Genomic DNA, 18,976 nt, shown 5'->3' with positions numbered 1-18,976 from the left:
TATTATCAGCACCAAAGAGTTTTGTGGGCTTTTTTCCCCTCTATTTTGTTTTTTCTCCTTTGTGCATAGGCCTGTTTGGCTGTAGCTTTCCCTCTGGAGTAGCCACTTTTCATACGATGCTGAAGATGAATAAACATGCCTGAAGCAAAGGAACAGAGGGTTTTCCATGCCAGATGAATTAGCCCAGTTTTCCTATTGCTCTTTCTACTTAGTTAATGTGTGATATTTTAGAAAAATAAATGTGTGAGGTAAAACTACATAATGGGACTTAAGAGAAAGAAGAGGCTGGGGAAGGTAGTGCTTCCCAAAATGTTCACAGATCACAGCATGCCACTATGTGTGGCAAGAAACAAGTTAGAGTAATTTTGGATGAGTCCTTACTCAGTGGTGCTTTAGATATGGACCAAGTAAACAGAACTTGGTCCCAGATTGCGGGGGTTTTTTTCCATAAACTTTTGAAGGAAATCGCTTACAGTGGAAGTGGAGCTTATATCAAAGACAGATAAAGAGAAACTATGATTTATCACTAGGTTACAAACAAAATTCTGCTAACCTCATGGAGCTTTATCCCCAAAGAGAACCCTTCTGATATCTGGGCCGACATAAAATTCAGAGCACTATGAAAGTTTCAGGATTTAGTTCACAAAAACTAACAACAAAATATTATTAATATATTTTCTACTCTCAATTTTCTAATTTAACACCCATGTGCAATGGTGTTTTCTAAGACAAGCCTGAAAATATAATCACCTTCAAGTAATTAATTTTAATTCTGTCTAGCTATGGCATAACAACTATCAGAGTACCGCTCCTTTTCACACATACAGCTGACTGGTCTCAGCCCAAATTAACATATTTCAGCACTGAAAATTGATATTTGTTTGCAAAAGACAGTGATCCCAACACTGTTGCTGACTCTGTGTGGATGCCTTGGAGAGCACAGACTTGCCTTTACTTCAAAGGGGCTCCGTGTCAGCGGAGGGATAATTACAGCAGTACACACTTCGTTATGCACATGCCAGAGCAGAAGCTCTTTCATTAGTGCTGCAACACTAGCATGCAGTAGGGTTGTTTTTAATCCAAGGCCAATGACAATGTGGTGTCAGTCTCACTTCTCATCCCAGAAGCCCCCCAAAGTCAGTGAAGCCCACCTCACTTTCCAACCAAGCACTACCCAAGCCTGGCCAGGCAGGAGAGCACTGCCTACGCCTGTCAGCTGGGAGCTCTGCCTCTCGGAGCACAGCTGGGAAAGAGGAGCAGCTGATAATCACTGCTGATATACTAGTCTAGGGAATTTAACATTTTAGTGCATTTCTCAGTCCAAGCAAATTCAAATCAATACTGCCTGTTCTGCAGGAGAACAGAGACAGGCTGGTCTCGGGGAAGAGACTCCCTCCTGCCAAAGCTGGCAGGAGAGGATTAAAGATTCATAGGAGTGTTGAGAAACAGGAGCAGAGAGAAAGGGACTCTAAACTCATGACTAAGGCACTCAGCTTTATAAAGGGAGATACAATTCAAACCTTCACGTTAATATTATGCATTTTACCAAGTAGACTGTTTAATATAAAAGGCAGAAGCAACCCACGACAGAAGCTAAAGACCCTTTTACACAATGCATATGTCATCCCACCTTCTCCACACACCAGCTCCCTACGCCATGCTTCCATGCAGCCCTCCTTCCTCACCACCCTGCTGCTGCCCGAGGCTGCGACATACGCCCCCACCTAGCAGGTGGGCAGCATTCTTACTTCCTTAAGAGTGTTTGTTTTTCTTTCACGTAGCCTTAGCATAATAACATCAGCACAGAGAAAAGCCTACCACCTCAGCATCCCAGCTGCAGCCCCTGGCAGCGCTCACGCACGAGTAAGTGCAAGCACACCAGTGACCCTGCTGCTCCTATGATTAGGAACTTCCTAACGGTCTACAAGGAGCCAGCCTGAAGGAAACAGGCCTTATACCAGACCTCACCTCCAAGCAAATAAATTAACAGCAGTCCACCCTACAGTCCTGTGCTCAGTGTTATCACTTAGGCAGTAACTTCTTAATCATAGTCGTATCAAGCTCACACATAACCACAGAAAGAAAGGCTTCTCCAGACTTCCTTCCTATGTGCTTTTTTTCTACCTCCTGGCTCAATATAAAACAATATTTTTAATAGTAAAATAACACTACATGTTAACTACATCAGGGGAAAAAAATCTGCTGACCTACAGAACTGAAGCTAGGAAAGAAAGCGATCAAAGAACCACTGCACACCTGCCCCTGCCCCCCCCCCCGGCCCCACAGCCTCGCCGACACGCGCGTTACGGGCTGGTTTTTTTTTTAACTATAACAATTTTTTAAGGGCTGGTTTGATCTAATATTTAAGCTACGACTTTACAAGGTTGTTTTGGTCTTTTTGTTTGTTTGTTTGTTTTTTAATGTGTGTGCTTGATTTTTGTTAAAAGCACTAATGTTTGTAGTAATACAGAGTGGCTTCTCTTTTAGTGTTAACTTTGCTTAGTATAGCTTTAGCACAACTTTGCAAGGTTTTTGTTCTCTGAGAGTTATTTTTAAGGTCTAAAGCTACTGTGAAAGCTGTTAGAGCAACTCTTCTGTACTTTTCCCCTGGTTTTTTTATCATATAGTTGCCTAATAGATACTCTGTCCCCTGTTAAAATGAACTTGCTCATTTCACTGGTATAAGCAAAACCAGGCTATAGGCAGTCTCAGTTAAGAAGTACGTATACAAAAAAGCAGTAGCACAATTGTTCTTGTCAACTGTATCAAAAAAGCCTAAAATGGGTTAAACTTGAGCTTTAAATATTTTCGGAAGTGGAAAAGTATTTACAGCATCCAATAAGCAGCTGAGTGGCCTAAGGGTGCCTGCAGGGCCTGCCTTCACTGGCCAGGCTGGAAGCCTCTGGGGCTCCTGGTGGCACGGGCCTAGGGGAGCCTGGCACTGTGGTGGCCTCTCTGGAAAAATGCTTCTCTAGATAAAATGGTTAGTAGAAATATTTCTTGGGCTTGTATTCTCTCTCCTCATTCCTACTTCTTGATGTTATATGTGAGGTAACTTCAATTAATAACACATTGCTTTCATAGGTTCTTGCTTTTCTACCTCATCCATTGCTAAAAGAAGTGGATATAGAGTTGCTAGGTTAGCAGGAAGGCTGAAGGCTTTACCTAGTGCAGTCTGTTCAAAAATAACTATGTCAATAGTAGCTTCTCTTAACAAATGCTGTACAGAGGTTTTCCTTCAGGTCAAAGGAAAACAAAGCTGGTAACTGTCAGAACCATGTTCTTCTTCCCTCTATGTGATGTGTGGGTGGGACTGGGTCTGTGAAGTGACTCATCCTGAGGAAAGAAGCAGCTGGTCTATACGAAGGAGTGCCTGAAGGGGTGTGTCCATCTGCTCTGGCTCCATTAAGTCTCTTTTCAATGGCATGGAGAACCTCTTTCCAAAAGCATTGTCAATGGTTTCTATGCAGTTAACCTTGGTGTCTCTGTAAATGCTCATTCTAGCGAAACTCTGCACTGGTTATTGGCTGTATCTACCAAGTTGGATATGAAATTCTAAGAGCAATCTTATTTTCTAGTGTACAGGACACATTAAAGAGCTTGTTTTGTCTTACTTGTGTTAATGTTATAGGAAATCCGACTCTTTCCCTTCTGGTATGGTATGTCTTCCAAATTCCTCGATATCTAACGAATTCCTATTATGTTTAAAGTATGAGACGGAACACTTGTAATGGAAGCTGTATGCATGGATAATAATTCTTTCCCCTGTAGGTACTGTGAATCAGAAGTGAGGGTTTAAATTAAAAAAAAAAAAATACCATCCTTTTTAATAAAAATACTTCCTAAGCATCCTGAGATAGTATGGAACTTATCACAGTTCACACAATGTACTTCATCTCCACACATATCATTTTGAATCATAAGTACAGTGTTTACAGATGACAAAACTCTGTTCTGTTCTCTAGAGACTTGTTATTTCAGATAATGTATTTTTCAGGCCTGCTGGTCAACAGCTCACATCTCCAGCTTAAGAAACGCAGTGGCAAAGGCTTTGTTCATGGATACCATTTTGTCAGTTCAATTAATCTGTGGTGAACTTGCTTGTTAACTATTTATTTGTTCTGAATGTTTTCTTCTACTCATTCCTATTTGTCAAATCATAATTCTACCCTACAGCAAGAGGAAAATATATAGCTTACTGACATGAGGATGGATGTGTTGTCTTTCTATCTGTCCCATTGATACATTTCAGGAACTCTTTCAAGCCTTTTCTGCCCTTAAGGACTAGGTTTCACTTCATCTCCTTGATTATATACTTCTTTCATACAGCTGTAAACACTAAGTGAACTGACATTTCCTCTCTGTTCAAGACTTGTGGGCTTTAAATTGATTGATGGGTTTCTCTACATCTCTGATATACTGCATCCTCTTTATAGATCACTATTTACCTTCTCATGGGAATTTGTCTTATAACTCTGTTTCTTTAAGAAGAATTGAGGAAACATTACTGAGAGCAGGATGTTGATGGTAGCATATGGGAAACTGCAGCTCCTGTGGATGTGTGGTCACTCCTGCCAAAAGCAGGACATGAGTTACCTAAGAACTGCTGATTCTTTCAGTCGAGAACAAGACAGTCTGGTAACAATGCTGTTGATGTTTCCCCCTTAATATAAGTTTGCTTTTACAGGGTAGAATTTCCAATCATCTTCAGCTAGTTATGTTAAGAAACCATGGTTTTTACTCCTGACTTCAAAAGGTCTGAAGCAGTTTTGATCTGGGTTCTAACGTCCCTGGAGAAGATTTTAAATATATGTGGCTCAAATTGCAAGAGTCAATGGTGGGTGAGAAAAATAAATCTCAAAAGAACATTCAAGCTGCTTGCTTCTAGTAGGCACAAAAAGTGTTAAAAAATACTGTAAGTACATATTCAAGCCTCTGCATTGCTCTAAGTGCTGATGTTGGAGGTGGCAATACACCTATAGACAGGGGGAAAAGGAAAATTGCACCCCATACTTAGGATTGTCTTGGATGAAAAGTCTGAAACACCATGCTAAATGCATTACTGGTTCATTGCATGGCATCTGGACTTTACCTTGTCCAAAAAGGAAGACCTCCAAAGCAGCCTTATGGTTAAGCAGTAGTAGGCAAGGCACCCTCAAATCAATTCCCCAGAAAACTCCTTTTCATTTTTCACTGAAGCATTGCAAAGCATTATCAAGCCACCTGATCTAATCAGACCTTTAATCAGGGAGTTTACCTCTCCAGAAGTCCTTTCTATTCAAAATTTTTCTGTGACTTTTATGATTATCAGAAAGGAAGTAATTGGGTACTAAAGAGCAAAAGACAAATTTTCATGACAAATCTAATCTGTAAAATGCAGGATTCAAATTATAGCAAGTGCTAAAAGGCAAAACAGTAATTCCATTCTGATCTGAAGTGGTTTTGATGTAGAAAGAATTCCTGATGGTGTCTCTTCTGCTGTTCCATATGGGTGAAGGAGCTGAGATAACCAGTTATGCCAGGAGCAGAGTCTCCTAGACCTTCATACTTTCTTTGCTTGTCACACCCCAAAAGTGATGGCATATTCTAGTCCTCAAGTAACCAGAGAATAATAAAAAATGCCCCCCTAAGAAGTGCAAACCCCAGTGTCTTTTAAAGAAATTAAATCCAAATTTGTTGTAAACCCATACACTTCATGCACAAATTCCATTGCTAATCAGACGGGGAACTGCATAGGCTACTTCTCCCAAGCTATAGCAGTTGATGTTCAGGTCGCATACAACATAGTTATTCATCATACCTCCATAATGTGGTGGAGGACCACAGAGCAGAACCACTCCTTGTCCTTCTCTGACTGACACTGTACTTCTTGGCTTCATTTCAAAATTTTCAAGATCTTAAGAGAGAGGGAGAAAACAAGACCCAGTTATTAGCTCTCTGATTTAGTCTTAACTATATCCCAAGCTATGCAATTACATACCTCAAGAACATATTCATGTACTCTATAGCATAATATACTCTCAGTATGTGAATTGACATACTCTATGGAGAAATAGCTCATTCGACCTAGTATCTAATCCTTTAGCAATCATGAGATACGTATTCATAAAGCAGTTATACTCTAACCCTGTGAGTATGTATTTGTAATTCCTAATTGCAAAGTTAGTGTATTGTACCATGACTTTCTCTAGCATAATTTTTTTGGAACTTCTAGGCTCTTAATCTACGTGAGTAGGGAAAATACTATTTCTGCATTGTTTCCTCTTTTTTTTTTTTTTTAATAGAAATATAAAGCAGGTGTGCTATCCTATATATATATATATACAAGTGATAATTAAACATCATCAGGATTCCCACACAGTGTGTGTTTAAATGTTGATTAAAAGTATGTTGTAATTTTAATGAGTCTGTTCTGTCCTAAAGCTGGCTGCAGTAAGTGGATATGTTTCAATTGACTCAAATGAACTTAGCACTGGTTTTAAAGGGGAGAAAGAGGATACTTTCAGTAGAAAATCATGCAATGGTTTAGGGAAATCTCCTGTATAAATATGTCCATGCCTATCTCCCCTAGGTGACTTTTATGGCTATTAATTTTTCTTTTTCACTGAATCTAACACCACACTCAATCTCCTCTGCTTTCTCACATTTCACTGAGATGTGGAAGTATTAACAGTCTCGTTCCCTTTAAATAATTTGATAAGAAAATGTGACACAATAGATGTACATTGAAAACTGATTATTTACATTTTGATCCCGTTCTCATCCTAATGAGACTTACTACTTTTGTCAGAGTACTTTGGGAAATAATCGCTTGAAATACATTCAAAATATACTTTCATAAAATAAATAGTATCAGCTTCCCATTAAAACTCTTCAGACTGTAGTGTCATATATGCTTGCCCTAAGCTTACTTTATTTACCTTGCTGCAGATTCTGGCTTCAAACAGTTGTTCCATTTTTTATCAGCAACTGATGAACAACGAACAACTACCTGGTCCAGAGTTCAATAGAGAGAAGCTGTTCACGTTGGTCAGAGCAATAATGATTACTACCTGTACAGGCTTAGCTATTTATGTCAATATATCAATTTTCTCCCCCTTAGTTGAACTTTACACAGTTAATTTTTCTTTTCCTCCTCTACATCTCCTGTATATTGGTCTCCTATGAAGACATTGTCTACTCAGGGGTGACTGAATTGAATTAGGCAGCTGTAGCACCTCCTTGTGCTGTCATAGCTACAATAGATGGTACCTGTCAATACACTGGGAAAGTGTTTTAAACTCTGATGTTCTTTTAATTGCCTACTGGCTAGATCTCTGCCTTGCAGTCTAGGTAGTCCAGGAGGACAAAAGACAAGAAGGGAGAAAAAACCCCAATTTATTTTGGTTTATTCACCCTGTAATATTAATTTAAAAGGGAAAAAAAGTGGATGGATGTAATATGACTAACTAGAGTTTAGATTCATAATTAGGTGGTCTTCACTGGTCCAATCTCTGAATGTGTGGGTTTGTTTATTTACCTGTTTTGAAAATTCAGTCTGAGAACATTTATCAGCTTTCTTCTTTTTCTTGCCTGTGGGTTAAGTGTTTTCTGAGAAGGAAAAGGCCAGGAGAAAACACTTGTTTGGAAAAGTGGCCCCAGGGACAACTCAAGACATTAGATAGGGATTTGCTTGGGCAGGCTAGCCTGAGCCTTTCTGCTCTGGGAGAAGCTTTGTATGGAGAAAAAAAAATGCCTTCGATTTTCCCCATTATTATGTTAAAAAGGAAAAAGATTGGAAAGGTGCAGACCATTTAGATCTTTTAGGATTCAGGCACTAGCAGCAGAAATGGTCACATTTCCCTTCCCTGTTGCCTTTCTTGAGCTGCTAGATTGTGCAGTTTCTACATAATAATGGAGTTTATAAAACAAACAAACAAACAAACAAAACCCACACCAAAACTCTTGGGCAGGATGGAAAAATATATGTAGTCTAACTAGTGGTTTCCAATACTTTCTGCCATGGTAAATCAGGCCTTTTTTTTTTTTTTTAAGAACAAAATTTCACTTGTTACTAAACACCTGAGAAAGAAGGAAAAGAAGAAAGCTCAGTGCAGCAGTGGCAAAAGGCTTTTGTGACAATTGAGAATTAACTATGTAATGCTTTGCTCTGAAATTGGAATAGATTTTGGAAAGTAATAAGCTTCTAGCAGCAATTCTTAGTTTAATGACATGATATGTCATGGTATCATTTTTACTCTAATTTTAGAAACTCACCTGTCTCTGTTTCTCCATTAAAACCATGAAACTATCCCTGGTTTAAATAATGAAAAAGCAATAGTAGTAGATCTCTTATGAGGTCCACTATTTTATAATTTGCAGGATTACTTTTGATTATATGTGGGGGAAAAAGTTGGCTTTGCCTTTTTAATCTACACTTTTCAAGCCTGAGCATCAAAATCTGTATGCAGGTGTCTGAGCTCTTTCGTACCATGTTTGTAGCTTACTTATACAAAGCAGCTCAGCTTTTCGAGTGCTGGAGAGAAGATTTTAATCCCATTATGCTTACTAGTGAATCACAGGTATAAAAAAGTACATAAGGAGGCACATAAATGGTCACTTAATCTATTTGTTTGGCCCCTCACAGGTATGAGTACACTATGACCTTCTTAACAGATACTTATTTAACCCATTTTTAAAGACCTCTAGGGATCATTTTCTTTAGGCAGTCCCTTCCAGTACTTGATTCTGAGGTCTTTATCACACTGCATCTTTTAGAAACCCCCACACTGCAAAATTCAGAAGGCATAAACAGGAATGATTTTTTTTTCTCTCTGAAGTTGATTTTGACAAATAATTGTACAAAATAAATTTATTCAGTGTCTCTCTCTGTAATAAAGAATCATTGCATATTAAAAAAACCAACCTCTGAAAGAGCAAAACAAAGCAAAATGATTATAAATAACTCATTAGGGGAGTCGGTCTTACTCTAGTTGTCATCTTTATTGGACCCTTTCTCCAGGCAGGCAGCATCTCCTATGAAATATTATGACACCTCATTCAGATGGGATTCAATGATGAATTATAAAATTGTCTATCTTTGTTAAGTAGTCCAGGGTGATAAAGAGGTGGACCATCAGAAATAATGTTTCTTTTTGCTGGAAGCAGTCTTTCTGCCCAAAAAATGTTTGCATACATTTTTTGCCCCTATGGAGTTGCATGTATTTTCAGTGATTAATTTCAATCTAAATTGTGCTAAATATATATATAAAAAATAACCTGAAGCTTAATATAAATGTAGATATTCTATTTTGCTCTTGTTTTTCTGAAAATCTGGCTGCTTCTCAAAACCACTTCTCTTTGCCCTGAGCAGCCGTTTACACCAACAGAGCACAACCACTCTGTTCTCCCAGTTAGTTACCTAGCATAGCTTTATAACATAACATGACATAATCTGAGAAAGCATAATGTTGCTTGTCAAAAAGAGTATCAAATAAGATCACAAAGATCAGGTGTTTGGCACACATTTAGACTGCTAATATACATTTAGGAATAGCAGGACTATTTAACAGATGGTATATTTGCGAACTTCAGTGTTTCTGCAGAGATCTATAAATAAATTATCACCTAGTTTCTACATAACTCCTTCTATTCTTTGTCTGTATTTATCTCATTTTATGAACAGTGAGTTCCCTCACATTGCATTGCTCTCTCAGCTGTGAGTTTTAACAGAAAAACAACTTTTTTTTTTTTTTTTCCAGCACTGTGCATGTTGGCAGATTACTATTGGTATAGCACGATTAATCAGTTGGATGTGATAATGAGGTCATGTAGGCTAAGCAAAATGCTCAGCTTAACAAGTGATTCTTCACAGTAAAGAGTGGAAAATATATGGACTCAGCTTGTGCAGCAAGGAGTCATCATCTTTGTCTGGGAACATTTGCAGACCTACGCAAGAAAGGTGTGTGCTCTGAACAAGGAAAACATACGGCGTTTTGTGGAAACTGAACTAGAGGATGACGTGGCTTTCTCTGGTGTAAGTGGGAATACCTATGGTGAAGGAGGCTTTCGGCTCCTTACCAGCTATGAAGGGAGGAATGGGGGGAAGGAATGGACCAGAGCATTTTTCGGCTAGTTTAAGTCAGTAGGACCCCACTGGGGTCAAGGAAGTTATGCCGATTTATCGCAGCAAAGCAGATGGCTTGGAGGTCTTCCATGTAGATTATTCAATTGTGATGAAAAGAGAAGTTGAGGAGAGTAGTGTTTTTCAGTGAGGGCGACCGTCAGCATAGCATGACTGAGCACAGAGCTGCTGCTGAGAGAAGGCAAGCAAACCCACAGCAGTGGGTGAGGTGTTTACTTGAAATGATGAGCTGTGGAGATAGAAATGAGCTGTAACTGATATACGCAAATATTTCCTGCTAAAGTACTTGTGTTAATTAACAGGTTCAGCCACACAGTATTTTTTCTTTAGTGTTTTCAAGCTCAGCACTGACATAATTGCTGATTGTATCTCAGATACCTCTTCTAACTTCACCACCACTATTACCTGCACATCTGGGTGGAATTTTTAACACAAAACTGCCTTACGGGGTTTAGAGTGGTCAGTTTAACTTGCACAACAAAATGTGTGAAGACAGTCAGTTTTCCTGGGGTTAGGGAACGACTAAAATGTCTGATGGGAACAAAAACCTAATCGCAACTAGCAACTCATTTGTTTCAACCTTCCAAGCATGTGTTTGAAATTCCTTAAACTGCTTAGGGATAGGTGTGGCATTTCCAAACAACTCCATTTTGAGAATGAGCATAGAACATCTTTATGATACCAAGTAGCACACAAGGAAACTGGGTTGTTTTAATATATGAAATTGTTGCATACACTTAAAGTCCAATTTATCACCCTGCATAATGATTAACAGTTCACCTGAATTAAGGTAAATGCATTCTTTCTTGAACTTTTGCTTTGTTTTCATAGCTGTTTTGTCATAGCATAATCCCACATATAGTTGTAATTACTTGTTATTGAAATATGCAATGAATGTTAAGACAGTAGTAAAAGCACTGTAAAAATTAGCTATACTCCTGAAGACAAATCAAGAAAACTTTTCACATTTCCATGTGGCTCTGTCAAACTGATATATCACATCTGTTCCAGTTTCTTCTGTTTCTTTTATTGGCTATGATATATTGCAATATGATCAGTGTTACTGAATGTGATGTATCACAATAGAAACTCTCTCACAGGGAAATGACATAAAAATTACAACCTCAGCATTTTTTAAAACAAGCTCATCGTTATGATTTTCTATAAGCATTTCTAACTCGTATGTTATGAGCTGACAGTTACCTTCACTTGCTGGTGACTAATGAATTAGGGGGCCCATTGGCAAATGTGGGTCTGAATTCTGTGCCCAGTTTGGAGGAATCAGATTTGCTATAGCTGCAAATAAGAAAAACTAGAACTTAATGGATATTTAAATTATCTCAAATTCTGGGAGGTCCCATACTTGGTCAGATTTTGGGTGGTTGGTTTTTTTTTTTTCTTTTCACATACAGGAAATCCCAAAGTTTTAGGGGGCTAAAATACCTTCAGATACAGACTGCCTGTTGCCATGAGGTTGTGATCATCTGTTCAGACCACCCCAGAAGAACTCCTGTGCATTTAGCCATGTTTCTTGCTTCTCCTCAGTATTGTTGTACTGAATTGCCTTGTAAGAGACTAGTACCAACCTCTTGCAGCCTTTTTTGCAGGTTTCCAATAGGGTGTGTTATGGAAATATCTTTCTTTCTCCAAATAACTCATAAAGGAAGGGCTCATCCCACTTCCTACAACTTGCATTGGAAAGTTAACTCTTTTTCTCAGCTTTCAAAACTGTAGTAAACTTGCTAAACAAACCCTCTGACAATTCCTTTGTCTTGGTAATAGTGTCAATACATTAATCTTTTCCCGCTACCATCTAATCTCAATTTTTAAAATGTTCTAATTGATTTTCTATGAATTCAATTCTAAGATTAAGAGCAGTGTTATCTCTAATTAAGGTGTCTGAAAGCTGCTTAGCATTTCCCGTTTCCTGATTTTTAAATACTTGCTTTTTCCACTAAACACTTACTGAGTTCTTCTGCACTTTCCACATTCGAAGTGCATGCGAGCCTCTGCTTTGTCAGTGTTGGAATATCACAGGGTCTATAGGACTTGAAGTTGCTTTAGCCAGGACAAGCCTGGGCAACACCGGAGTGTCTCCTTTCACCAGGACAGGTTAAAAATCAACTGTAATTCCCAATTCTGTTCTATGTTTCACCTGAGGTGAAGACTGCATCCCACTCTGATTAGAAGAGATGGTTGCTCTCTCCTTCCTCCCCGAAGAAGGTCACCAGGAGAGCCAGGCTATGTCTCTTGCCCCAGAGTCTTGCTCCTCTCTGCCTCAACAGTTGTTTGCTAAACCGAGAGGGGAGAAGCACAGCTGTAGGGTCTTGTCCTTCTCAAAGGCTGCATAATCAACCAAGGACCTTCATTTGTGCTGCTTTAGATAAATTGCTTTGAAGCTTCTAAAGGGGAGAGGACCTGTAATTTACACATTAGGATGCACATGGGGCCCAGGTCTTCAATTCAGCTTAAATGGTATGAATAGCCAATACAGGCTCTAATTTTCAAGGTGGGGAACAATAATTTCTGCCACAGCCTGATTGTCTTTTTGAATTAAAGAGTGAAAATGCCCTTTACAAAGTAATATCAAGCTTCTCTAGAGGAAAAAAATGGAAGGTCACAATTAAATTAAACAGGGAGAGCGGTGGTGGGGGTGGGAAAAATCCTTAGCTGACTTGATTTTTGTTCATGCACCAAGAAACCTATGCTGTGAAGCTATAGTGCTGGTCTGTATCAATTTTTTGTTATTTTTTCCCCTTTTAGAGAGTTAGCAGCATAAAATATTAAAGCTTTCTTCTAAACCGAACACAGGACTTGCACTGAGCAGTAAGTGTTGATGCAGCCTTAGGGCTTTTACTCTAAACCCTGTCTGCAGGCCAGAGGCATATCTGAGGATGTGACCCTCTCAAAGGGAGAGGGATGTAAGAAATATATTTTTAATATTTTATATTCCTGAACAGTTTTCTCACTTGTCACAGCAGAGTTCATTTGTCACCTGTCATCATAGAGTTGCTTTGCCGTCTGCATGAGTTTTCTCCAGATTGGAGTGTTCTTAAAAACAGATTTCTCTCCCCAGTCTAAATCTCATGGGCCAGATTTATCCCTGCCAGAGCTACACTGATTTGACTGACCTAACACCAGAGATGGTCCCAGCCCCCTGTGTCAGACTACCTCTTGGCAGGGTTGTTAACTGTCATCCAAAACCAGCTTCTTTCATTTGTATTTCCCCCTGCTCCCACAGAGACTTGGTTTCCCAAGCTTGGTTCATCAGCTCACCCCTTCCCTGGGATCTTGACCTTCTTGTTGGCAGTGAGCAGCCATAGCCCTGGTCCTGTGGAGAGCCCCTTTTGCCTCCATGTCCAAGGTCCTGCTGGGTACTTTCTGACAATCACCCCACAGTCCCCCTTCAGGCTGGAAATTTCTTTTTATAAAGAAAGAAAAATCATCTACCCACAATATAATAATGTACATGCATAATATGTTCAATTAAAAAAAAAATGGCAAGGAAAAGAGGTGTCTCATGCACTGCTGCAAGGTCTAAAAAGCATGGCCATGTATATTTCAGCCCTTCCCAAATTCCTGCCCAGCTCTTTGGAGATCTCAATCCAGCACAGAATTACTTCTTGCAGAATTACCTTGGGTTATCCTCAGACACCACTGCTTTATCTTACTTATTCCAGTTGCAAAGCCATCAAAGACTTCCTTCCAACAGGAATTTCAAGGTTTACCTGAATGATTGATGTAAAGGATTTTTGAATGTGAATCTTTTAAGTGGGATTTCAGGTGTAATGTATGTTATTAGTTGTTCTTTCGGTAGCATTTAGAAATTAATATTTACAGCTCAGTGCATTCTCTGTACTAGATGTGGTCTGCCTATTGAGAAAAGCTGTGCCTGTGGCCTTATTCCTTTGCACCGTGGAAAGTACCAATGACACACTCTTTTCCTCCTTCTTCAACATAAGCAATGGCATAGAGAAGTTCACCTTGTACCTTAAACCTTTGTATTGGGCAGGATCAACCTTCACTGCAAAAATAACTAATTTCATTATTTTCCTTTAAAAAAAAAAAAAAAAGCCGATTGTATATTCCAAATAATTGAATTCTTTTTTTTTTTTTTTCCTTTGAAAGCCTCCACCTATAACTTCTTTTTTTGTCACACCAAAGAATGGAGAAGCTCACATGGACATTGTGGATATTTCATTCAGTGATTTATTGGAGTCTAAGACATATTGTCTGCAATGAGAGTAGAGCAGATAAAAAGAAAATCACCTAGGCTGCAAATATAGACTGGTTTTATCCTTCAAAAATATTAAATTTTATCAATCAGTATCTAGCAGCTCTGGGACCTGTAGATGCTTTGTTACCTACCGTATCTCAATCACATATATTGCTTTTCCAATACAACTTGCAATGGTTTGATTTAGGATAAACACTTTTATAGGAACTACAGAATAGTAAGTAATACATAACTAAAAGATGATCTTCAAATACTTATACATTCCCTATTACTACTTTATCTGACTAGCTCACTGCCTGTAATACTACTTACAACGTCTCCGTTTCATAGATAAAGAATTCCTTACAAGTACAGGAGAAGTGAGAGCATCCTTTTACAACAGAAGTTTAAGCAACTAACCTAATGGAATAGAACAGCAGTGTCCTGATACAGCATAGCCTTGAACATGGTGTTTAAGTACTCAGAGATGTTTAAACCATTTGAAAGAGGGAGAAAAATGCAGCTTGGGTTTCTGATGCTGCTTGATCTACTACAACATTAGATAAGAGGAATGTTGTTACCATCAGCTCAAGTTTGTGTGTTTAGCAAGAGAGAGGCGGTCATGACTGCATTTGGTGTTGATGGACATTAGATGGGCTCTGAGAACACAGAGCAGACTCATCTGTCCAGGGGATGATGAAGAAAGAAAAATCCCTTCATTAAGCAGAGATACTTCATATCTTCTGGTTTTAAGATTCCAGGCTGTTCTTTCTTCAGGAATGTCTGGGTGTTGGCATGATCCCATTCTTGTAGTATCTGAGCTTTAAAATAGAAACACTGTTATCACCCTACCTTGTCCTGCCAGCAAGCAGGTGAAACCCTTCCAGGCTTCCTGCTTCAACACTGTTGAAAGGTGGTTGATGGCTCCTGCTTTTCCTTAAGCCTGTGACAGCTTGTGTGCGCACAGACTTCTGCAAAGAAATAAATACTGGAAAGCTCAACAAAGGTATGGGAAGGCAAGCTGAACATAGTGTTGTCTTGCAGCGCTTTTGGCCTTCAAGTGACAAAACTGCAATGCTTATAGTTTGTTCTCTGCAAAAATTCTGCTCAAAGAAGCCTTTAAGGAAGCACAATGCCCCACCTCTGAGTGGCTAGAGCAGCGTATAGACCCCTGACAGCAATGCATATCAAGTTCTCACCATGTTTTTCCTAAGCTTGTGGGGAAATATTGTGAAGAAAAGTGGGGGGTAGGGTGGGGGGAGTCTGCCTGAGGCTGCTGTCTGCCCCCTGGAGAGCATCCATTAAGCAAAGACCTTGATGTGGACTCCCACCATGGGGAACTGCTGCAGAGAGTGCTGGAGCACTGGCACAAAGTGCCCATAGCAATCAGAACTGATAAATGAGAGTTCCATTTGTTTTCATTCCAGGCAGAATTTTGACAAAATACAGGGTTTATTTCCAATTAATAAATGGAATTCTTGATATATTTACTGTAACACCTGTTCAGAAGCTTGTACTCCACCTACCCATACACAAGGAGAGGTAGGCACTGCTGCTGTAGTTATATCAGATTCTTTGACTGTGGTTAGAAGTCCAAAAGGAAATTTTGAGCTGTAAGCCTATTTAGTGACATAGGGAGAGACAACAGTCGTATTTCCATCCTCCAGACAGGATCGACCTGCAGGGAGTGTTGCTACTGCAGGTTGCATTTTTTTCTCACCTGCTTGTGGCAAGATGCAGTTTGTGAGTTGTTGCCAGGATCTTCAGGAGGGCTGTGTAGATAGAGTCTGGAAAGGAGAATGTTCTATATCTGATTCTCCATGTATCTGCAAGTTGAGATATGTTTCTGCATTATATATAAGGAAGCCCTTTCAAAACGGAGAGATAGGCTTAATGCATTACATAGCATTTATTTGTTATGAAATGATGTGCATAGAGGCAAGTCTATGACTTTACCTGAAGTGTCCCTGGAAAGGATAAGGGAAAGCAGTAAATGAAGTAAAACTTTGGGGGATGTATCTTTGATGGTGACCTGCTTCTGCCACTAGAAAGCTGAGGTTTTCCTGTGTTTGCTTTTCAGTTACCAGCTGTCCATCCCTGAGTGCCTAGTTGAATGCTAAATTGGGAAGCATGTATCTCCTTTTGAAAAACAAAGAAGTTGCAACATTCTTTCTTGCAATATAAGCTGCTAGACAGCCTGATCAGTATGCCAGACCTTGCATGCAAGGATGAATTAACAATCAGTTTAAAGACCCTGAGAGCTTTACTCAAGGTGGTAGTTATAACATCTAGCACGCCTTTTAATCAAATACAATTGTTACAGAGGGATTTCTGGACACGCACAGTACCACAATACAACCCATCCAGAAGTGCATGTGCCATTTAGGCTAAAATTCATGCATGTCCAGACTTTGCAAATCCAGACTATCTGATCTAAGTGTATTGATTTTTCCATTTTCTGTTTCAAAGAATATACTACAAGTAAAAAGGGTTATGACATTTTGAGGCATGCTGCATTGCTTTGTGATGTTTCTGTAATTTGTGTGCAGTCAAAGGTAAATAACATGATGAAGTAATCAGATGAAAAGTGGGCTTTCATGCTTGCTGAGCATCTCACAGACAGTCACTCTAACAGGGCTGTGCTAATGTTCAGGCTGTCATGATCTACCAAAGACTAAATGGACTTGATGGCTTTTAATATATTTCCCCTGAAACGGTTAAATACTAATGATGGACTATTATGTTATGTTTCAGAATGGAAAAACTCTGTCCAGGAGGACTTATTGCCTCTTTAATTTGTTATTTCAGCAAAACTGTGTTCTTCTATCTTACAAAAAGCACGTGAGAGCACTTGGGAGCTGCAGATTTTATTCCACGTGCTCCACCACTATCACTCTCATCCATGCTGCTATGAGCACGTTCTCACTGGCCATAGAGGAGAGAGGATGTGGGTATTTAGGAAAATGCTATTGAAAATAAGCACCAAGCAAAACCCCTGAGCATCCCTTTGAAAAATGTGAGAATATGGTTGCAGACCAGAAATGATAAGGAAAAAATCCTTCCTTGATCTGTAGCGCTGGGGGACACTTTTAAAGAATGTGGTCTAATGGCTCCACTGTGTGCTCTCCTGTGTGGTTCTGGACAAAATGACTAATCCTAGTCATGAATTTAAATTGTTGTCATTGTTTCTCAGAATTCATGATTAATAATGGGGGCCTGAGGTCTGAGAAAGCCACAGTCATCAAAACTGTCTGTCAGAGATGGTAGAACAATTTGACTGAGAATCTAATTTAAGATCCCTAGGCAACTAGATGTTTTCAATTAATACTGAATTTTCTGGGTTTATGCCCTGAATAGTTATGAATTAAGTTTACATGTGATTCTTTTTCATGGTGGCATACTTTTTTTTTTTTCCTCTAGTTTGTTTAATTTGCACTTGTTTCTCCTATGTATCTGTTAATGTCTCTGTTATAGACATGTATGAAAACTAAAAGAATTAGAAACAGGCCTGGACAGTTTTACTGCAGCTAGTTATGGGGATTTCCCTCAAGACCAGTTGTTTGCACACAGTTACTGTTACTTAAAACTGATGAAATAATTAAAACAAATCCCCTGTGTGCCTTGGGTTAGAATTCTGGCTGAAGCCATATTCAAGCAGTTTTCTATAACAGGGGTTTTGTTTGTCTTTTTTAAGGCATGAAATGCAATTTAGGTGCTCTTCATTAGTAAAAATAGAATTTTGCAAAACACCTCATTAATATGCATATGAATGCATCTTGGCACCACAGAATAGGATAAACTCTAGGTTTACTGATCAAAATACTTCTTTAAACCTGGATGCTTTTTTTCATTTGTGAGTTTTGAATGCGACTGCTATCTCTGGCTCTGGGTCAGAAGTGATAGCTGCTGGGTTTGTGCCTGGTTGAGCTCTGTGGTGGCTTTGGGGGGTAGCTTTGGCAGTGCAGGGCTCAGGGAGGCTGCTTCTTCAGGGTTGTCTGCTCCCACGTGCACACAGGAGAGGCAAAACCTGTGACTTTTGAGAAGTTTGTGCACAAGCATTTTCATTTTGGTTTGGAAACTAAGTTGTGTAAAGCCTGAAGTAACACCTTCCCTGTCCCCATCTCTTTCTTTAAGATTGCTCTCTTGCATAGTTCATGATGAACTCCCCACACCGTTGTCTTCCCTTTATGTGGAGCTGAAGCGTTACTGGTGACCTTGTGCTGGATGTGAATGCTGAACTTGGAGGGAGGAAGTGCCATGCGGGTGGCAGGCTGTGAGCAGGGATAAAGCTCAAACCTCAAATCTGCATGAGGACCCATGCGTCTGTGACAGGCTCTGGCTACACAAGCTGGGATCTGACACCAGTGCTTTTTAACCAGACTGAAGAGCCAGATCAACAGCTCCAGCTCTTGCAAAACACACGTTAGCTTTTCAAAATGTACTGCTTGCTGGGTAACAAGGGATGTGCAGGATTTATAGGAAGCTTTCAACTTTATTTATGATAAAACAACCCATCTCCAGGAAGTACGAGTAACATAGGACTGCCATCGTATGTATCCCACTAATGCATTTATACGCTCTTGCTCTGCTCGCTTTCCCTGATGCTCTCTCTCATTTTCAGCTTGTAGCTTTAATAA

The 18,976-nt window shown here is 39.4% G+C and overlaps 1 protein-coding gene across 4 annotated transcripts in view; it reads right to left on the bottom strand.

The window, feature by feature from the left end:
* LOC119147583 (contactin-6-like) overlaps positions 1-18,976 on the bottom strand; it is a 149,197-nt gene that overhangs the window by 61,743 nt on the left and 68,478 nt on the right. For all 4 annotated transcript variants that reach the window (XR_005104083.1, XM_037386804.1, XM_037386805.1 and 1 more), the window contains exon 5: positions 5,801-5,896. Coding sequence is in view for 3 of the 4 variants with exons in the window: in XM_037386804.1 (XP_037242701.1) it covers positions 5,801-5,896 (96 nt within the window). In the remaining variant the exon portion in view is untranslated. The remainder of the gene's footprint in view (positions 1-5,800; positions 5,897-18,976) is intronic.

The sequence above is a fragment of the Falco rusticolus genome, chromosome 4 (genome assembly GCF_015220075.1).
Source record: "Falco rusticolus isolate bFalRus1 chromosome 4, bFalRus1.pri, whole genome shotgun sequence".
NCBI lineage: Eukaryota > Metazoa > Chordata > Aves > Falconiformes > Falconidae > Falco > Falco rusticolus.
The sequence above is the reverse complement of the archived record's forward strand: the minus strand, read 5'-3'. Positions and strand labels throughout refer to the sequence as shown.